Raw genomic sequence first — 17909 nt, 5'->3', positions numbered from 1 at the left:
AACACAGAGGACAGGTTTAAATACACATAAGAACAGGAACAGAGATGTGAAAGGGGGGGGGGGGTAAACACAGAGGACAGGTTTACGTACACATAAGAACAGGAACAGAGGTTTGAGTGGGGGGTAAACACAGAGGACAGGTTTACGTACACATAAGAACAGGAACAGAGGTTTGAAGGGGGGGGGGGGGTAAACACAGAGGACAGGTTTACATGCACATAAGAACAGGAACAGAGGTTTGAGTGGGGGGTAAACACAGAGGACAGGTTTACATGCACATAAGAACAGGAACAGAGGTTTGAGTGGGGGGTAAACACAGAGGACAGGTTTACATGCACATAAGAACAGGAACAGAGGTTTGAAGGGGGGTAAACACAGAGGACAGGTTTACATGCACATAAGAACAGGAACAGGGACAGAGGTATGAGGGGGGGGGGGGGGTAAACACAGGGGACAGGCTTACATGCACATAAGAACAGGAACAGGGACAGAGGTATGAGGGGGGTTAAACACAGGGGCCAGGTTTACATACACATAATATCAGGAACAGAGGTATGGGGGGTGGGGGGGGGGGGTAAACACTGGGGATAGGTTTACATGCACATAAGAACAGGAACAGAGGTTTGAGTGGGGGGTAAACACAGAGGACAGGTTTAAATACACATAAGAACAGGAACAGAGGTTTGAAGGGGGGGGGGGTAAACACAGAGGACAGGTTTACATGCACATAAGAACAGGAACAGAGGTTTGAGTGGGGGGTAAACACAGAGGACAGGTTTAAATACACATAAGAACAGGAACAGAGGTTTGGGGGGGGGGGGGTAAACACAGAGGACAGGTTTACATGCACATAAGAACAGGAACAGAGGTTTGAGTGGGGGGTAAACACAGAGGACAGGTTTAAATACACATAAGAACAGGAACAGGGACAGAGGTATGGGGGGGGGGGGTAAACACAGGGGACAGGCTTACATGCACATAAGAACAGGAACAGGGACAGATGTATGAGGGGGGTTAAACACAGGGGACAGGTTTACATACACATAAGAACAGGAACAGGAACAGAGGTATGAGGGGGGTTAAACACAGGGGACAGGTTTACATGCACATAAGAACAGGAACAGAGGTATGAGGGGGGTTAAACACAGAGGACAGGTTTACATGCACATAAGAACAGGAACAGGGACAGAGGTATGAGGGGGGGTAAACACAGGGGACAGGTTTACATGCACATAAGAACAGGAACAGAGGTATGAGGGGGGTTAAACACAGGGGACAGGTTTACATGCACATAAGAACAGGAACAGAGGTATGAGGGGGGTTAAACACAGAGGACAGGTTTACATGCACATAAGAACAGGAACAGAGGTTTGAGTGGGGGGGTAAACACAGAGGACAGGTTTAAATACACATAAGAACAGGAACAGGGACAGAGGTATGAGGGGGGGGGGTAAACACAGGGGACAGGCTTACATGCACATAAGAACAGGAACAGGGACAGAGGTATGAGGGGGGTTAAACACAGGGGACAGGTTTACATACACATAAGAACAGGAACAGGAACAGAGGTATGAGGGGGGTTAAACACAGGGGACAGGTTTACATGCACATAAGAACAGGAACAGAGGTATGAGGGGGGTTAAACACAGAGGACAGGTTTACATGCACATAAGAACAGGAACAGGGACAGAGGTATGAGGGGGGGGGGGGGGGGTAAACACAGGGGACAGGTTTACATGCACATAAGAGCAGGAACAGGGACAGAGGTATGAGGGGGGGGCGTAAACACAGGGGACAGGTTTACATGCACATAAGAACAGGAACAGAGGTATGAGGGGGGTTAAACACAGGGGACAGGTTTACATGCACATAAGAACAGGAACAGGGACAGAGGTATGAGGGGGGGGGGGTAAACACAGGGGACAGGTTTACATACACATAATAACAGGAACAGAGGTATGGGGGGGGGGGGTAAACACAGGGGACAGGATTACATGCACATGAGAACAGGAATAGGAACAGAGGTATGAAGGGGGGGGTAAACACAGGGGACAAGTTTACATACACATAAGAACAGGAACAGAGGTTTGAAGGGGGGGGATAAACACAGAGGACAGGTTTAAATACACATAAGAACAGGAACAGAGGTTTGGGGTGGGGGGGGGGTAAACACAGAGGACAGGTTTACATGCACATAAGAACAGGAACAGAGGTTTGAGTGGGGGGTAAACACAGAGGACAGGTTTACATGCACATAAGAACAGGAACAGAGGTTTGAGTGGGGGGTAAACACAGAGGACAGGTTTAAATACACATAAGAACAGGAACAGAGGTTTGGGGGGGGGGGGGGTAAACACAGAGGACAGGTTTACATGCACATAAGAACAGGAACAGAGGTTTGAGTGGGGGGTAAACACAGAGGACAGGTTTACATGCACATAAGAACAGGAACAGAGGTTTGAAGGGGGGGGGGGGGTAAACACAGAGGACAGGTTTACATGCACATAAGAACAGGAACAGGGACAGAGGTATGAGGGGGGGGGGTAAACACAGGGGACAGGCTTACATGCACATAAGAACAGGAACAGGGACAGAGGTATGAGGGGGGTTAAACACAGGGGACAGGTTTACATACACATAAGAACAGGAACAGGAACAGAGGTATGAGGGGGGTTAAACACAGAGGACAGGTTTAAATACACATAAGAACAGGAACAGAGATGTGAAAGGGGGGGGGGGGTAAACACAGAGGACAGGTTTACGTACACATAAGAACAGGAACAGAGGTTTGAGTGGGGGGTAAACACAGAGGACAGGTTTAAATACACATAAGAACAGGAACAGAGGTATGAGGGGGGTTAAACACAGAGGACAGGTTTACATGCACATAAGAACAGGAACAGGGACAGAGGTATGAGGGGGGGTAAACACAGGGGACAGGTTTACATGCACATAAGAACAGGAACAGAGGTATGAGGGGGGTTAAACACAGGGGACAGGTTTACATGCACATAAGAACAGGAACAGAGGTATGAGGGGGGTTAAACACAGAGGACAGGTTTACATGCACATAAGAACAGGAACAGAGGTTTGAGTGGGGGGGTAAACACAGAGGACAGGTTTAAATACACATAAGAACAGGAACAGGGACAGAGGTATGAGGGGGGGGGGGGTAAACACAGGGGGCAGGCTTACATGCACATAAGAACAGGAACAGGGACAGAGGTATGAGGGGGGTTAAACACAGGGGACAGGTTTACATACACATAAGAACAGGAACAGGAACAGAGGTATGAGGGGGGTTAAACACAGGGGACAGGTTTACATGCACATAAGAACAGGAACAGAGGTATGAGGGGGGTTAAACACAGAGGACAGGTTTACATGCACATAAGAACAGGAACAGGGACAGAGGTATGAGGGGGGGGGGGGTAAACACAGGGGACAGGTTTACATGCACATAAGAACAGGAACAGAGGTATGAGGGGGGATAAACACAGGGGACAGGTTTACATGCACATAAGAACAGGAACAGGGACAGAGGTATGAGGGGGGGGGGGGGGTAAACACAGGGGACAGGTTTACATACACATAATAACAGGAACAGAGGTATGGGGGGGGGTAAACACAGGGGACAGGATTACATGCACATGAGAACAGGAATAGGAACAGAGGTATGAAGGGGGGGGGTAAACACAGGGGACAAGTTTACATACACATAAGAACAGGAACAGGGACAGAGGTATGAGGGGGGGGGGTAAACACAGGGGACAGGCTTACATGCACATAAGAACAGGAACAGGGACAGAGGTATGAGGGGGGTTAAACACAGGGGACAGGTTTACATGCACATAAGAACAGGAACAGAGGTATGAGGGGGGTTAAACACAGAGGACAGGTTTACATGCACATAAGAACAGGAACAGGGACAGAGGTATGAGGGGGGGGGGGGTAAACACAGGGGACAGGTTTACATGCACATAAGAACAGGAACAGAGGTATGAGGGGGGATAAACACAGGGGACAGGTTTACATGCACATAAGAACAGGAACAGGGACAGAGGTATGAGGGGGGGGGGGTAAACACAGGGGACAGGTTTACATACACATAATAACAGGAACAGAGGTATGGGGGGGGGGGTAAACACAGGGGACAGGATTACATGCACATGAGAACAGGAATAGGAACAGAGGTATGAAGGGGGGGGTAAACACAGGGGACAAGTTTACATACACATAAGAACAGGAACAGAGGTATGAGGGGGTAAACACAGGGGACATGTTTACATACACATAAGAAGAGGGACAGAAGTATTAGGGAAGGGGGTACATGGACTCTCTCATGACACCCACCTGAGTCTAGCAGCAGACGAACCACATCCATCTTCCCATAGAGAGCTGCCTCGTGGAGAGCACTGCCATTCTCCGTCTGTGTGAGAGAGAGAGAGAGAGAGAGAGAGAGAGAGAGGGGGGGGGGGGGGGGGTAAGAGAGCGAGAAGGAGACCAAATAATAGAGGGCAAGAGAGGGAGGAGTGATGTGGGAGAGAGAAAGAAAATATTGATTTTAAGACATCGCCCAAGAAAACTCTTTGTACACAGAGTCGCATGGTGGGAACTTCCCATTCCCTCTCCATATGGCCTGGATGCTAGTGGCATTAGGCCCTGTAGAATACATTGGTCTATTGGTGGCATGATGCAATGCAGAGAAACTGTGGGAGGGGACATCAACTTGTGGGCGCCATCTTGAATTTCCATAGTTGTCAAAGATTTAGTGTACAGTAAGTGTGATTACTTAGACACGCATTTTAAAACCACACACACCCTGTGTGTTTCAGTACCTCTGACCTTCGATGGATCTCTCACAATAACACCCAGCCAGGCTCCTGCCTTGTGACTAATTGCAACAAGCATGCTGTGTGTGCATGTGCGTGTGTGTGTGTGTGTGTGCGTGTGTGTGCGCACACACACACACACACACACACACACACACACACACACACACACACACACACACACACACACACACTATACCTTGTTTTTCCTCAATCACCAAGGTATTATCAACACAGCCAGGTAAGACCCCAAAAATCCAACACATCGACCAATCAAAACCCAGAACTGCTCCTCCTGTGTTCCAACACAACTAATCCTGGTGCGTCTGACTGACCCTTACAGTTCAAAGGTCAAAGCATGCCAATGAAAGGGCATCTGATCATCCAATACCACAGAATCCAGAAGACCAGGTCAAAAACAGGAACTTAAAAGATCCAAATCGAGAAAAGACAAAAAGCTTCACAGCCCACGGTGACATGGACCTAGAGGTGACTGGGCGATGAGTTTGGAGGGAGCACACACGCATACATCGAGGGACAGGCAGACCCTCCCCCACTTCCCCTCTCAAACCCCTTCCTGTGTCGCTTCCCATGGCGATTAGTTGGTGATGCCACTGGAAAATGAGGAAATCTATTCACAAAGAAGATTGACTTCCTATCTGTTTGACTGAAGACTGAGGGGTTTTTTGTTTTGGTGCTTTATTTTACCAAATGTTCTCCCATTGCTAGTTATGACCTTGTTTCATCGCTGCAACTCCGAAACATGACCCACCTAGACGCGCTAATTCTTAACACAGTGCTCGCATAACTTCTTGGTGACTGGGGGGCAGTATTGAGTAGCTTGGATGAATAAGGTTCCCAGAGTAAACTGCCTGCTACTCAGCCATAAAAGCTAAAATATGCATATAATTAGTATATTTGGATAGAAAACACTCTGAGGTTTCTAAAACTGTTTGAATGATGTCTGTGAGTATAACAGAACTCATATGGCAGGTGAAAACCTGAGAAAAATCCAACCAGGAAGTGGGAAATCTGAGGTTTGTAGGTTTTCAACTCATAGCCTATCGAAGATATAGTGGGATATTGGTCATGTTACATTTCCTAATGTCAACAGTCTTTAGAACTTTGTTTGAAGCTTCTACTGTGAAGGGGGGGGGGCGAATGAGAGGGGATTGAGCCAGGTGCCTGGCAGATTGCCACGAGCTCGTGACGCGCGGTCATGTGAAAGTTAGCTTGCGTTCCATTGCTTTTCTACAGACAAAGGAATTCTCCGGTTGGAACATTATTGAAGATATATGTTAAAAACATCCTAAAGATTTATTCTATACTTCGTTTGACATGTTTCTACGACCTGTAATATAACCTTTTGGACTTTTCGTCCGACCTTTCGGCTGGACTTTCACGCGCGTTTGGATTTGAATACCAAAAGCCCTAACAAAAGGAGCTATTTGAAAATAAACTATGAACTTTATCGAACAAATCAAACATTTATTGTGGAACTGGAATTCCAGGGATTGCATTCTGATGAAGATCATCAAAGGTAAGTGAATATTTATAATGCTATTTCTGACTTTTCTGACTGTTGACTGCAAAATGTGGCGGATATATTTTTGGCTTGTTTGGTCTCTGAGTGCCATACTCAGATTATTGCATGGTATGCTTTTTTAAAAATCTGACACAGAGGTTGCATTAAGGAGAAGTTTATCTAAAGTGCCATGTATAATAGTGTATCTTTTGTCAATGTTTATTATGAGTATTTCTGTAAATTGATGTGGCTCTCAGCAAAATCACTGCATGTTTTGGAACTACTGAACATAACACGCCAATGTAAAATTAGATTTTTGGATATAAATATGCACTTTATCGAACAAAACATACATGTATTGTGTAACATGAAGTCCTATGAGTGTCATCTGATGAAGATCAAAGGTTAGTGATTAATTTGATATTTCTGCTTTTTGTCTTTGGCTGTGTTTTTCTGTGACTTGGTGGTGACCTAACATAATCATTTGTGGTGCTTTCGCTGTAAAGCCTTTTTGAAATCAGACACTGTGGCTAGGTTAATGAGAATTTTATCTTTAAAATGGTGTAAAATACTTGTATGCTTGAGGAATTTTAATTATGAGATTTTTGTTGTTTTGAATTTGGCACCCAGCACTTTCACTAGCTGTTGGCAGGGTAGGACGCTACCGTCCCGAATATCCCAGAAAGGTTAACCCAGAAGTCAGCAGCAACACCTCCGTGTCGGAGGTAACACCGTTCGACTGACGTCCGAAGTCACCTTGAAGTAGTGCTGAGCGATTAGTGCTTTTTGAAGTCCCATTAAATGTATTATGAAATAATGACCTTACAATGACTATAGAGCTTTTTCATGGAAATTCCAAAACCAAAAAGTGAACATTCAATTGCCAGAACATTGAAAATATTCCATTGTCTCCATCCAGAGATTTGTATACATTGACGAGACTCATGTCTCCGCCCTAACAACGGGTGTTGTTGTCCCAAAGGTGGGAAGGCAGGCGACAAGTTTAGCTCCAAAATAAACCCATAGAAACGTATTGGGCATATTTTGGACAGATTTTGGCGAGAGTGAGACCTCTCGCTTCGCTTGTTCCTCTCTGATCTGGAAAAAAACTGGCGCAATGGATTATGGTCATTGTAGTTAACTACCATGTTTCTGCGCTGATCTAGGTTGAATATTTGCTTAATGAAAACCACAACTACCCAGCGTCCCACATAGTTCGACTTGATTTCTCTCATGAATAATTTGACTTCTCTCTAGAGAAACGGCATGTTGGACTCAAAAAACCTGAACTAAAAAACGTGAACCGATGTCGGTAAATTAGTTTCATTACCAGAGAAAAATTAAATGTTGATTAATCGCTCAGCACTAGGAGTCACGTGATAAGCCAAGGAAAGTCCACCAGGCCAAACCCTGCCCTAACCGGGACGGTGCTAGGCCAATTGTATGCCGCCCTATGGGGCTTCCAGTCATGGCCGGCTGTGACACAGCTGGGGTTTCGAAACCCAGGCTGTGGTAGTGCCTCAGCACTGTGATGCAGTGCCTTGGACCGCTTCGCCACTTGGGGCCTTTCAATACAGTTTGACACTCAGGTTCAGATTAACTTTACAGCTTGAAGTATAAAGGTGTGTGTGTGTGTGTGTGTGTGTGTGTGTGTGTGTGTGTGTGTGTCGGTCGGGGAGGTCTGAATGTGTGTGTTTATATCCAGCAGGCTTAACTTTTGCCCTTGGTTCTCTACCTGCCTACAGAGCAGCAGGTCTCTCCATATAGAATCCCCTCATCATTGGAGAGAGAGGGAGAGAGAGATATATATATATACAGTGCCTTGCGAAAGTATTCGGCCCCCTTGAACTTTGCGACCTTTTGCCACATTTCAGGCTTCAAACATAAAGATATAAAACTGTATTTTTTTTGTGAAGAGTCAACAACAAGTGGGACACAATCATGAAGTGGAACGACATTTATTGGATATTTCAAACTTTTTTAACAAATCAAAAACTGAAAAATTGGGTGTGCAAAATTATTCAGCCCCTTTACTTTCAGTGCAGCAAACTCTCTCCAGAAGTTCAGTGAGGATCTCTGAATGATCCAATGTTGACCTAAATGACTAATGATGATAAATACAATCCACCTGTGTGTAATCAAGTCTCCGTATAAATGCACCTGCACTGTGATAGTCTCAGAGGTCCATTAAAAGCGCAGAGAGCATCATGAAGAACAAGGAACACACCAGGCAGGTCCGAGATACTATTGTGAAGAAGTTTAAAGCCGGATTTGGATACAAAAAGATTTCCCAAGCTTTAAACATCCCAAGGAGCACTGTGCAAGCGATAATATTGAAATGGAAGGAGTATCAGACCACTGCAAATCTACCAAGACCTGGCCGTCCCTCTAAATTTCAGCTCATACAAGGAGAAGACTGATCAGAGATGCAGCCAAGAGGCCCATGATCACTCTGGATGAACTGCAGAGATCTACAGCTGAGGTGGGAGACTCTGTCCATAGGACAACAATCAGTCGTATATTGCACAAATCTGGCCTTTATGGAAGAGTGGCAAGAAGAAAGCCATTTCTTAAAGATATCCATAAAAAGTGTCGTTTAAAGTTTGCCACAAGCCACCTGGGAGACACACCAAACATGTGGAAGAAGGTGCTCTGGTCAGATGAAACCAAAATTGAACTTTTTGGCAACAATGCAAAACGTTATGTTTGGAGTAAAAGCAACACAGCTGAACACACCATCCCCACTGTCAAACATGGTGGTGGCAGCATCATGGTTTGGGCCTGCTTTTCTTCAGCAGGGACAGGGTAGATGGTTAAAATTGATGGGAAGATGGATGGAGCCAAATACAGGACCATTCTGGAAGAAAACCTGATGGAGTCTGCAAAAGACCTGAGACTGGGACGGAGATTTGTCTTCCAACAAGACAATGATCCAAAACATAAAGCAAAATCTACAATGGAATGGTTCAAAAATAAACATTTCCAGGTGTTAGAATGGCCAAGTCAAAGTCCAGACCTGAATCCAATCGAGAATCTGTGGAAAGAAATGAAAACTGCTGTTCACAAATGCTCTCCATCCAACCTCACTGAGCTCGAGCTGTTTTGCAAGGAGGAATGGGAAAAAATGTCAGTCTCTCGATGTGCAAAACTGATAGAGACATACCCCAAGCGACTTACAGCTGTAATCGCTTGATTTGTTAAAAAAGTTTGAAATATCCAATAAATGTCATTCCACTTCATGATTGTGTCCCACTTGTTGTTGATTCTTCACAAAAAAATACAGTTTTATATCTTTATGTTTGAAGCCTGAAATGTGGCAAAAGGTCGCAAAGTTCAAGGGGGCCGAATACTTTCACAAGGCACTGTAAATCCTAATTCATTATTAATTCAAACAATGGGCTTTAATGTAATTATGTTACTAAGTACTAACACACACAAACTGCTTTTTACCCCACCATCTGTGGGACTGTATGTCTATGTCGAAGCACAGATCTGACAGTGTGGCTTTTGGCGGGGGGGAGGGGGGGGGGTGAAGAGAGTGAGGGCAGGGGTGAAGAGAGCGAGGGCAGGGGTGAAGAGAGAGAGGGCAGGGGTGAAGAGAGCGAGGGCAGGGGTGAAGAGAGAGAGGGCAGGGGTGAAGAGAGCGAGGGCAGGGGTGAAGAGAGAGAGGGCAGGGGTGAAGAGCGAGAGGGGCGGGGTGAAGAGAGAGAGGGCAGGGGTGAAGAGAGAGAAGGCAGGGGTGAAGAGAGTGAGGGCAGGGGTGAAGAGAGAGAGTGCAGGGGTGAAGAGAGCGAGGGCAGGGGTGAAGAGAGAGAGGGCAGGGGTGAAGAGAGCGAGGGCAGGGGTGAAGAGAGAGAGGGCAGGGGTGAAGAGCGAGAGGGGCGGGGTGAAGAGAGAGAGGGCAGGGGTGAAGAGAGAGAGGGCAGGGGTGAAGAGAGAGAGGGCAGGGGTGAAGAGAGTGAGGGCAGGGGTGAAGAGAGAGAGGGCAGGGGTGAAGAGAGCGAGGGCAGGGGTGAAGAGAGAGAGGGCAGGGGTGAAGAGCGAGAGGGGCGGGGTGAAGAGAGAGAGGGAAGGGGTGAAGAGAGAGAGGGCAGGGGTGAAGAGAGAGAGGGAAGGGGTGAAGAGAGAGAGGGCAGGGGTGAAGAGAGCGAGGGCAGGGGTGAAGAGAGAGAGGGCAGGGGTGAAGAGAGAGAGGGGAGGGGTGAAGAGAGAGAGGGCAGGGGTGAAGAGAGAGAGGGGAGGGGTGAAGAGAGAGAGGGCAGGGGTGAAGAGAGAGAGGGCAGGGGTGAAGAGCGAGAGGGGCGGGGTGAAGAGAGAGAGGGCAGGGGTGAAGAGAGCGAGGGCAGGGGTGAAGAGAGAGAGGGAAGGGGAGGAGAGAGAGAGGGGAGGGGACAGGAGAGAGAGAGAGGGGAGGGGACAGGAGAGAGAGGGGAGGGGAGGGGTGAAGAGCGAGAGGGCAGGGGTGAAGAGCGAGAGGGCAGGGGTGAAGAGCGAGAGGGGCGGGGTGAAGAGAGAGAGGGCAGGGGTGAAGAGAGAGAGGGCATAGGTGAAGAGAGCGATGGCAGGGGTGAAGAGAGAGAGGGCAGGGGTGAAGAGAGAGAGAGGGCAGGGGACAGGAGAGAGAGTGAGGGGAGGGGAGGGGTGAAGAGAGAGGGGAGGGGTGAAGAGAGAGAGGGGAGGGGTGAAGAGCGAGAGGGGCGGGTGAAGAGCGAGAGGGGCGGGGTGAAGAGCGAGAGGGGCGGGGTGAATAGAGATAGGGTGTATGAACTCAGGAACACCCCGTACTACTCTCATCCTTGTCCCTCTCTGTTCCCCATCAATTATTCACTTATTTCAATAACCACATCATTCCACCCCCCCCCCCCCCCCCCCCCCCCCCCCCCCCCCCCCCACACACACACACACCTGCTCCGACCGCCCTCACAAAGACACACGCTGTGCGTTGCTGTGCTCTGCTAATATTGCCGCAAAACCATATTCAGAAAGAGGTTGAGTAGAAGGATGATTGTCCTTAGATACTGTACCAACTCATTTAAAACACAGGAGACAGGCTTGAAACATTCATTACAAGGAGGGAGTGTATCTTGAGCTAAAGAGACAGTCAGATTTACTGGAGCAACATCTGCAGGAGGGAAGAGAACTGTTACAAAGCTGAAGCCTGGTTTCACCCTGACTACCTTGTGATTCTAAATGCATCATACAGGGATCATTTCTATATTTTGAAAGTTACATATCTTGAAAACTTGATTGCTAACAAAATGAAACGAATACAAAAAGACGGTTTTTGGGAGGAGTTTTTCTTTCAGGCTGAGTTGACCTTTAGCTCACCTCTCTTACCTCCCTCTACAGGAGAACATGTTGTATTGAAGGAGAAATGCAGAGTGACCTCCCCAACAACAAACCAACAGAATAAAAGCTAACCTACGAAACCATTCCTCACCCCCCTCCCAACCCATACCCCTAACTCCACAGTGACCCCTAGACCGCTGACCTGGGAGTTGACGTCCATGCCGGCCTCCAGCAGGGTGTGCACGGCTGAGTGATGCCCATTGCGGGCGGCCAGGTGCAGGGGCGTGTGGCGCCTTGTCCCGTGGCTGCTCATCAGGTTGGGGTGGGCGGTCACCAACATACAGACCACCTGGGAAGAGGGGGAAGGGAGGAGAGGGGAGGAGAGAGGAGAGGCGAGGAGAGAGGGGAGGAGAGAGGGGAGGAGAGGGGAGGAGAGGAGAGGGGAGGAGAGAGGAGGCGAGAGGAGGCGAGGAGAGGAGAGAGGAGGAGAGAGGAGGAGAAGAGGAGAGAGGGGAGGAGAAAGGGGAGAAGAGGGGAGGAGAGGAGAGTAGGAGAAAGGAGGAGAGGAGGAGAGGAGGAGAGAGGGGAGGAGAGGGGAGGAGAGGAGAGGAGGAGAGAGGAGGAGAGGAGGAGAGAGGGGAGGAGAGAGGGGAGAAGAGGAGAGAAGAGGAGAGAGGGGAGAAGAGAGGAGGAGAGGAGGAGAGAGGTGGAGAGAGGATGAGAGGAGGAGAGAGGAGGAGAGGAGGAGAGAGGGGAGGAGAGAGGGGAGAAGAGGAGAGAGGAGGAGAGAGGAGGAGGAGAGGAGGAGAGAGGAGGAGAGGAGGAGAAGAGGAGGAGAGCGGAGGAGAGGAGGAGAGGAGGAGAAGAGGAGAGAGGAGGAGAGAGGGGAGGAGAGAGGAGGAGAGGAGGAGAGAGGAGAAGAGGAGGAGAGGAGAGGAGGAGAGAGGAGAAGAGGAGGAGAGGAGGAGAGAGGAGGAGAGAGTGGAGGAGAGAAGAGGAGAGGAGGAGAGGAGGAGAGAGGGGAGAAGAGGGGAAGAGAGGGGGAGAGAGGGGGAGAGGAGGAGAGAGGGGGAGAGAGGAGGAGAGGAGGAGAGGAGGAGAGAGGAGGAGAGAGGAGGAGGAGAGGAGGAGAAGAGGAGGAGAGGAGGAGAGAGGAGGAGAGGAGAGGAGGAGAGGAGGAGAAGAGGAGGAGAGGAGAGGAGGAGAGGAGGAGAGGAGGAGAGGAGGAGAGAGGAGGAGAGAGAGGAGGAGAGAGGGGAGGATAGGGGAGGAGAGGGGAGGAGAGAGGGGAGGAGAGAGAGGAGGAGAGAGGGGAGGATAGGGGAGGAGAGAGGAGGATAGGGGAGGAGAGGGGAGGAGAGGGGAGGAGAGAGGGGAGGAGAGAGGGTTCAAGCCCAGAGGACAGGAGTTCTAAGTTCTAAATGTGGAGTTATTTGATACAGGCCCTTGTCCGTTACTACAGTATTACATACAACATTGTTTTCAGACCGTCAGGACCACAAGCCAAGTCAGGACACCTGCTCGTCATTTCAAAATCATAGTCATTTTGGAGTTGGTCCCCCCTTTGGTGCAATAACAGCCTCCACTCTTCTGGGAAGGCTTTCCACTAGATGTTGGAACATTGCTGCGTGGACTTGCTTCGTTTCAGCCACTAGCGCATTAGTGATGTCGCGCACTGATGTTGGGCGATTAGGCCTGGCTCGCAGTCTGCGTTCCAAAGCTGATCGATGGGGTCGATGGGGTTGAGATCAGAGCTCTGTGCAGACCAGTCAAGTTCTTACACACCAATCGACAAACCATTTCTGTATGGACCAAGCTTTGTGCACGGGGGTATTGTCATGCTGAAACAGGAAAGGGCCTTCCCCAAACTGCCACAAAGTTGGAAGCACAGAATCGCAAAGAATGTCATTGTATACTGTAACGTTAAGATTTCCTTTCACTGGAACTAAAGTCTTAGCCCAAACCATGAAAAACAACCCCAGACCATTATTCCTCCTCCACCAAACTTTACAGTTGGCACTATGCATTGGGCCAGATAGTGTTCTCCTGGAATCCACCAAACCTAGATTTGTCAGTCGGACTGCCAGATGGTGAAGTATAATTAATCACTCCAGAGAACGCGTATCCACTGCTCCAGAGTCCAGTGGCGGTGAGCTTCACACCACTCCAGCTGACCCCTGGCATTGCGCGTAGTAATCTTAGGCTTATGTGCGGCTGCTCGGCCATGGAAACCCATTTCATGAAACTCCCGACAAACAGCTCTTGTGCTGACATTGCTTCCAGAGGCAGTTTGGAACTCGGTGGTGTTTCAACCGAGGACAGACGATTTTTACGTGGTACACGCTTCAGCACTTGGTGGTCCCATTCTGTGAAATTGTGTGGCCTACCACTTTGCATCTGAGCCGTTGTTGCTCCTAGACTTTTCCACTTCACAATAACAGCACTTATAGTTGACTGGGGCAAAATTTGATTAACTGACTTGTTGGATAGGTCACATCCTATGACAGCACCATGTTGAGTCACTGAACTCTTCAGTAAGGCCATTCTACTGCCAATGTGTGACTATGGAGATTGCATGGCTGTGTGCTCAATTACTTACACCCGTCAGCAACGAGTGTGGCTGAAACAGCCGAATCCACTAACTTGAAGGGGTGTCCACATACTTTTGTATATATTGTGTATTTTGTAGTAGTCCTGAACTAGCACAACTAATGAAACTAGTCAAAGTCTCTCTCTCCCTCTCTCAACCCCCTCTCTCTCACTACCAAATGCATTTATAAAAGTCTTGAAAAATATCACAAATTGGTTTTACAGTAACCCGGCCTAGACCACAGAGAGAAAGCAGAATCAGAGGCAGAGGCACATTGGTCTGTAGAAGGAAGAAACATTGCTCAGGTCCATCCTCACCTGAAGTCGTCCGTAGAGTGCAGCCAGGTCCAGGGGCGTCTCGTCGCGGCTATTCCTCATGGTGGGGTCTGTCAGCTCCTGCAGTAGAATAGACACCACCTCAGAGTGGCCGTACTGGGCCGCACAGTGCAGCGCCGTCTCCCTCTCATGGTTCTGTGTACAGGGGGGAACAACAGTCTGAGTAAAAAAACAATGTATCGCTTCACAATATGGATCCATCTATTATGTTGACCTCATGGATTGTCAGTCTTTGCATCAACAGCTCCATCTACTGTGTGGGACAAACTCTAGTGTCACCAGTTGACCAGAGGACTCTTCTGAATCTCCAGGGCAGTGTTCTTCTCTTCAACCCTTCATCTGTCCCAGAACTGCCCAAGGTAGCCTTCTATTCCCCCCTGCTGTCCGTCTATGGTCAGTGTAGCCTTCTACCCCCCACTGTTAACAGTCTATGGTCAGTGTAGCCTTCTACCTCCCCCTGTTAACAGTCTATGGTCAGTGTAGCCTTCTACCCCCCGCTGTCCGTCTATGGTCAGTGTAGCCTTCTATCCCCCCTGCTGTCCGTCTATGGTCAGTGTAGCCTTCTATCCCCCCTGCTGTCCGTCTATGGTCAGTGTAGCCTTCTACCCCCCGCTGTCCGTCTATGGTCAGTGTAGCCTTCTATCCCCCCTGCTGTCCGTCTATGGTCAGTGTAGCCTTCTACCCCCCACTGTTAACAGTCTATGGTCAGTGTAGCCTTCTACCCCCCCGTTAACAGTATATGGTCAGTGTAGCCTTCTATCCCCCCTGCTGTCCGTCTATGGTCAGTGTAGCCTTCTACCCCCCACTGTTAACAGTCTATGGTCAGTGTAGCCTTCTATCCCCCCTGCTGTCCGTCTATGGTCAGTGTAGCCTTCTACCCCCCACTGTTAACAGTCTATGGTCAGTGTAGCCTTCTACCCCCCCGTTAACAGTATATGGTCAGTGTAGCCTTCTATCCCCCCTGCTGTCCGTCTATGGTCAGTGTAGCCTTCTACCCCCCCCTGTTAACAGTCTATGGTCAGTGTAGCCTTCTACCTCCCCCTGTTAACAGTCTATGGTCAGTGTAGCCTTCTATCCCCCCTGCTGTCCGTCTATGGTCAGTGTAGCCTTCTACCCCCCCCCTGTTAACAGTCTATGGTCAGTGTAGCCTTCTACCCCCCCCCTGTTAACAGTCTATGGTCAGTGTAGCCTTCTACCCCCCCGTTAACAGTATATGGTCAGTGTAGCCTTCTACCCCCCCGTTAACAGGCTATGGTCAGTGTAGCCTTCTAACCCCTTGTTAACAGTCTATGGTCAGTGTAGCCTTCTAACCCCTTGTTAACAGTCTATGGTCAGTGTAGCCTTCTAACCCCTTGTTAACAGTCTATGGTCAGTGTAGCCTTCTATCCCCCCTGCTGTCCGTCTATGGTCAGTGTAGCTTTCTATCCCCCCCTGTTAACAGTCTATGGTCAGTGTAGCCTTCTATCCCCCTGTTAACAGTCTATGGTCAGTGTAACCTTCTATCCCCCCTGATAACAGTCTATGGTCAGTGTAGCCTTCTACCCCCCTTCTAAACAGTCTATGGTCAGTGTAGCCTTCTATCCCCCCTGATAACAGTCTATGGTCAGTGTAGCCTTCTATCCCCCCTGATAACAGTCTATGGTCAGTGTAGCCTTCTATCCCCCCTGCTAACAGTCTATGGTCAGTATAGCCTTCTATCCCCCCCTGTTAACAGTCTATGGTCAGTGTAGCCTTCTATCCCCCCTGTTAACAGGCTATGGTCAGTGTAGCCTTCTAACCCCTTGTTAACAGTCTATGGTCAGTGTAGCCTTCTATCCCCCCTGCTGTCCGTCTATGGTCAGTGTAGCCTTCTATCCCCCCTGCTGTCCGTCTATGGTCAGTGTAGCTTTCTATCCCCCCCTGTTAACAGTCTATGGTCAGTGTAGCCTTCTATCCCCCTGTTAACAGTCTATGGTCAGTGTAGCCTTCTATACCCCCTGATAACAGTCTATGGTTAGAGTAGCCTTCTATCCCCCTGCTAACAGTCTATGGTCAGTGTAGCCTTCTATCCCCCCTGCTGGCCGTCTATGGTCAGTGTAGCTTTCTATCCCCCCCTGATAACAGTCTATGGTCAGTGTAGCTTTCTATCCCCCTGTTAACAGTCTATGGTCAGTGTAGCCTTCTATCCCCCTTGCTAACAGTCTATGGTCAGGGGAGCCTTCTATCCACCCCTGTTAACAGTCTATGGTTAGTGTAGCCTTCTATCCCCCCTGTTAACAGTCTATGGTCAGTGTAGCCTTCTATCCCCCCTGTTAACAGTATATGGTCAGTGTAGCCTTCTATCCCCCCTGTTAACAGTCTATGGTCAGTGTAGCCTTCTATCCCCCCTGTTAACAGTCTATGGTTAGTGTAGCCTTCTATCCCCCCTGCTAACAGGCTATGGTCAGTGTAGCCTTCTATCCCCCCTATTAACAGTCCATGGTCAGTGAAGCCTTCTATCCCCCCTGATAACAGTCTATGGTCAGTGTAGCCTTCTATCCCCCCTGCTAACAGTCTATGGTCAGTGTAGCCTTCTATCCCTCTGTTAACAGTCTATGGTCAGGGGAGCCTTCTATCCTCCCCTGTTAACAGTCTATGGTTAGTGTAGCCTTCTATCCCCCCTGATAACAGTCTATGGTCAGTGTAGCCTTCTACCCCCCCCCCCCCCCCCCCCCCCCTCTAAACAGTCTATGGTCAGTGTAGCCTTCTATCCCCCCTGATAACATTCTATGGTCAGTGTAGCCTTCTATCCCCCCTGTTAACAGTCTATGGTCAGTGTAGCCTTCTATCCCCCCCTGTTAACAGTCTATGGTTAGTGTAGCCTTCTCTCCCCCCTGTTAACAGGCTATGGTCAGTGTAGCCTTCTATCCCCCTGCTAACAGTCTATGGTCAGTGTAGCCTTCTATCCCCCCTGATAACAGTCTATGGTCAGTGTAGCCTTCTATCCCCCCTGTTAACAGTCTATGGTCAGTGTAGCCTTCTATCCCCCCCTGTTAACAGTCTATGGTTAGTGTAGCCTTCTCTCCCCCCTGTTAACAGTCTATGGTCAGTGTAGCCTTCTATCCCCCCTGTTAACAGTCTATGGTCAGTGTAGCCTTCTATCCCCCCTGATAACAGTCTATCGTCAGTGTAGCCTTCTATCCCCCCTGTTAACAGTCTATGGTCAGTGTAGCCTTCTATCCCCCCTGATAACAGTCTATGGTCAGTGTAGCCTTCTATCCCCCCTGTTAACAGTCTATGGTTAGTGTAGCCTTCTATCCCCCTGTTAGCAGGCTATGGTCAGTGTAGCCTTCTATCCCCCCTGATAACAGTCACTCTCA

General features: G+C 48.9%; 1 protein-coding gene across 4 annotated transcripts in view; it reads right to left on the bottom strand.

Moving 5' to 3' along the window:
- Nucleotides 1-17909, bottom strand: part of LOC110490567 (ankyrin repeat and sterile alpha motif domain-containing protein 1B) — a 358461-nt gene that overhangs the window by 246744 nt on the left and 93808 nt on the right. For all 4 annotated transcript variants that reach the window (XM_036944931.1, XM_036944932.1, XM_036944930.1 and 1 more), the window contains exons 4-6: nucleotides 14554-14706; nucleotides 11849-11995; nucleotides 4354-4429 (exon numbers count right to left, since the gene is read on the bottom strand). In XM_036944931.1, the coding sequence (XP_036800826.1) occupies nucleotides 4354-4429; nucleotides 11849-11995; nucleotides 14554-14706 (376 nt within the window). The remainder of the gene's footprint in view (nucleotides 1-4353; nucleotides 4430-11848; nucleotides 11996-14553; nucleotides 14707-17909) is intronic.

The sequence above is a fragment of the Oncorhynchus mykiss genome, chromosome 15 (genome assembly GCF_013265735.2).
Source record: "Oncorhynchus mykiss isolate Arlee chromosome 15, USDA_OmykA_1.1, whole genome shotgun sequence".
NCBI classification, from domain to species: domain Eukaryota; kingdom Metazoa; phylum Chordata; class Actinopteri; order Salmoniformes; family Salmonidae; genus Oncorhynchus; species Oncorhynchus mykiss.
Note: the sequence above shows the minus strand (reverse complement) of the source record. Positions and strands in the feature narration are given on the sequence as shown.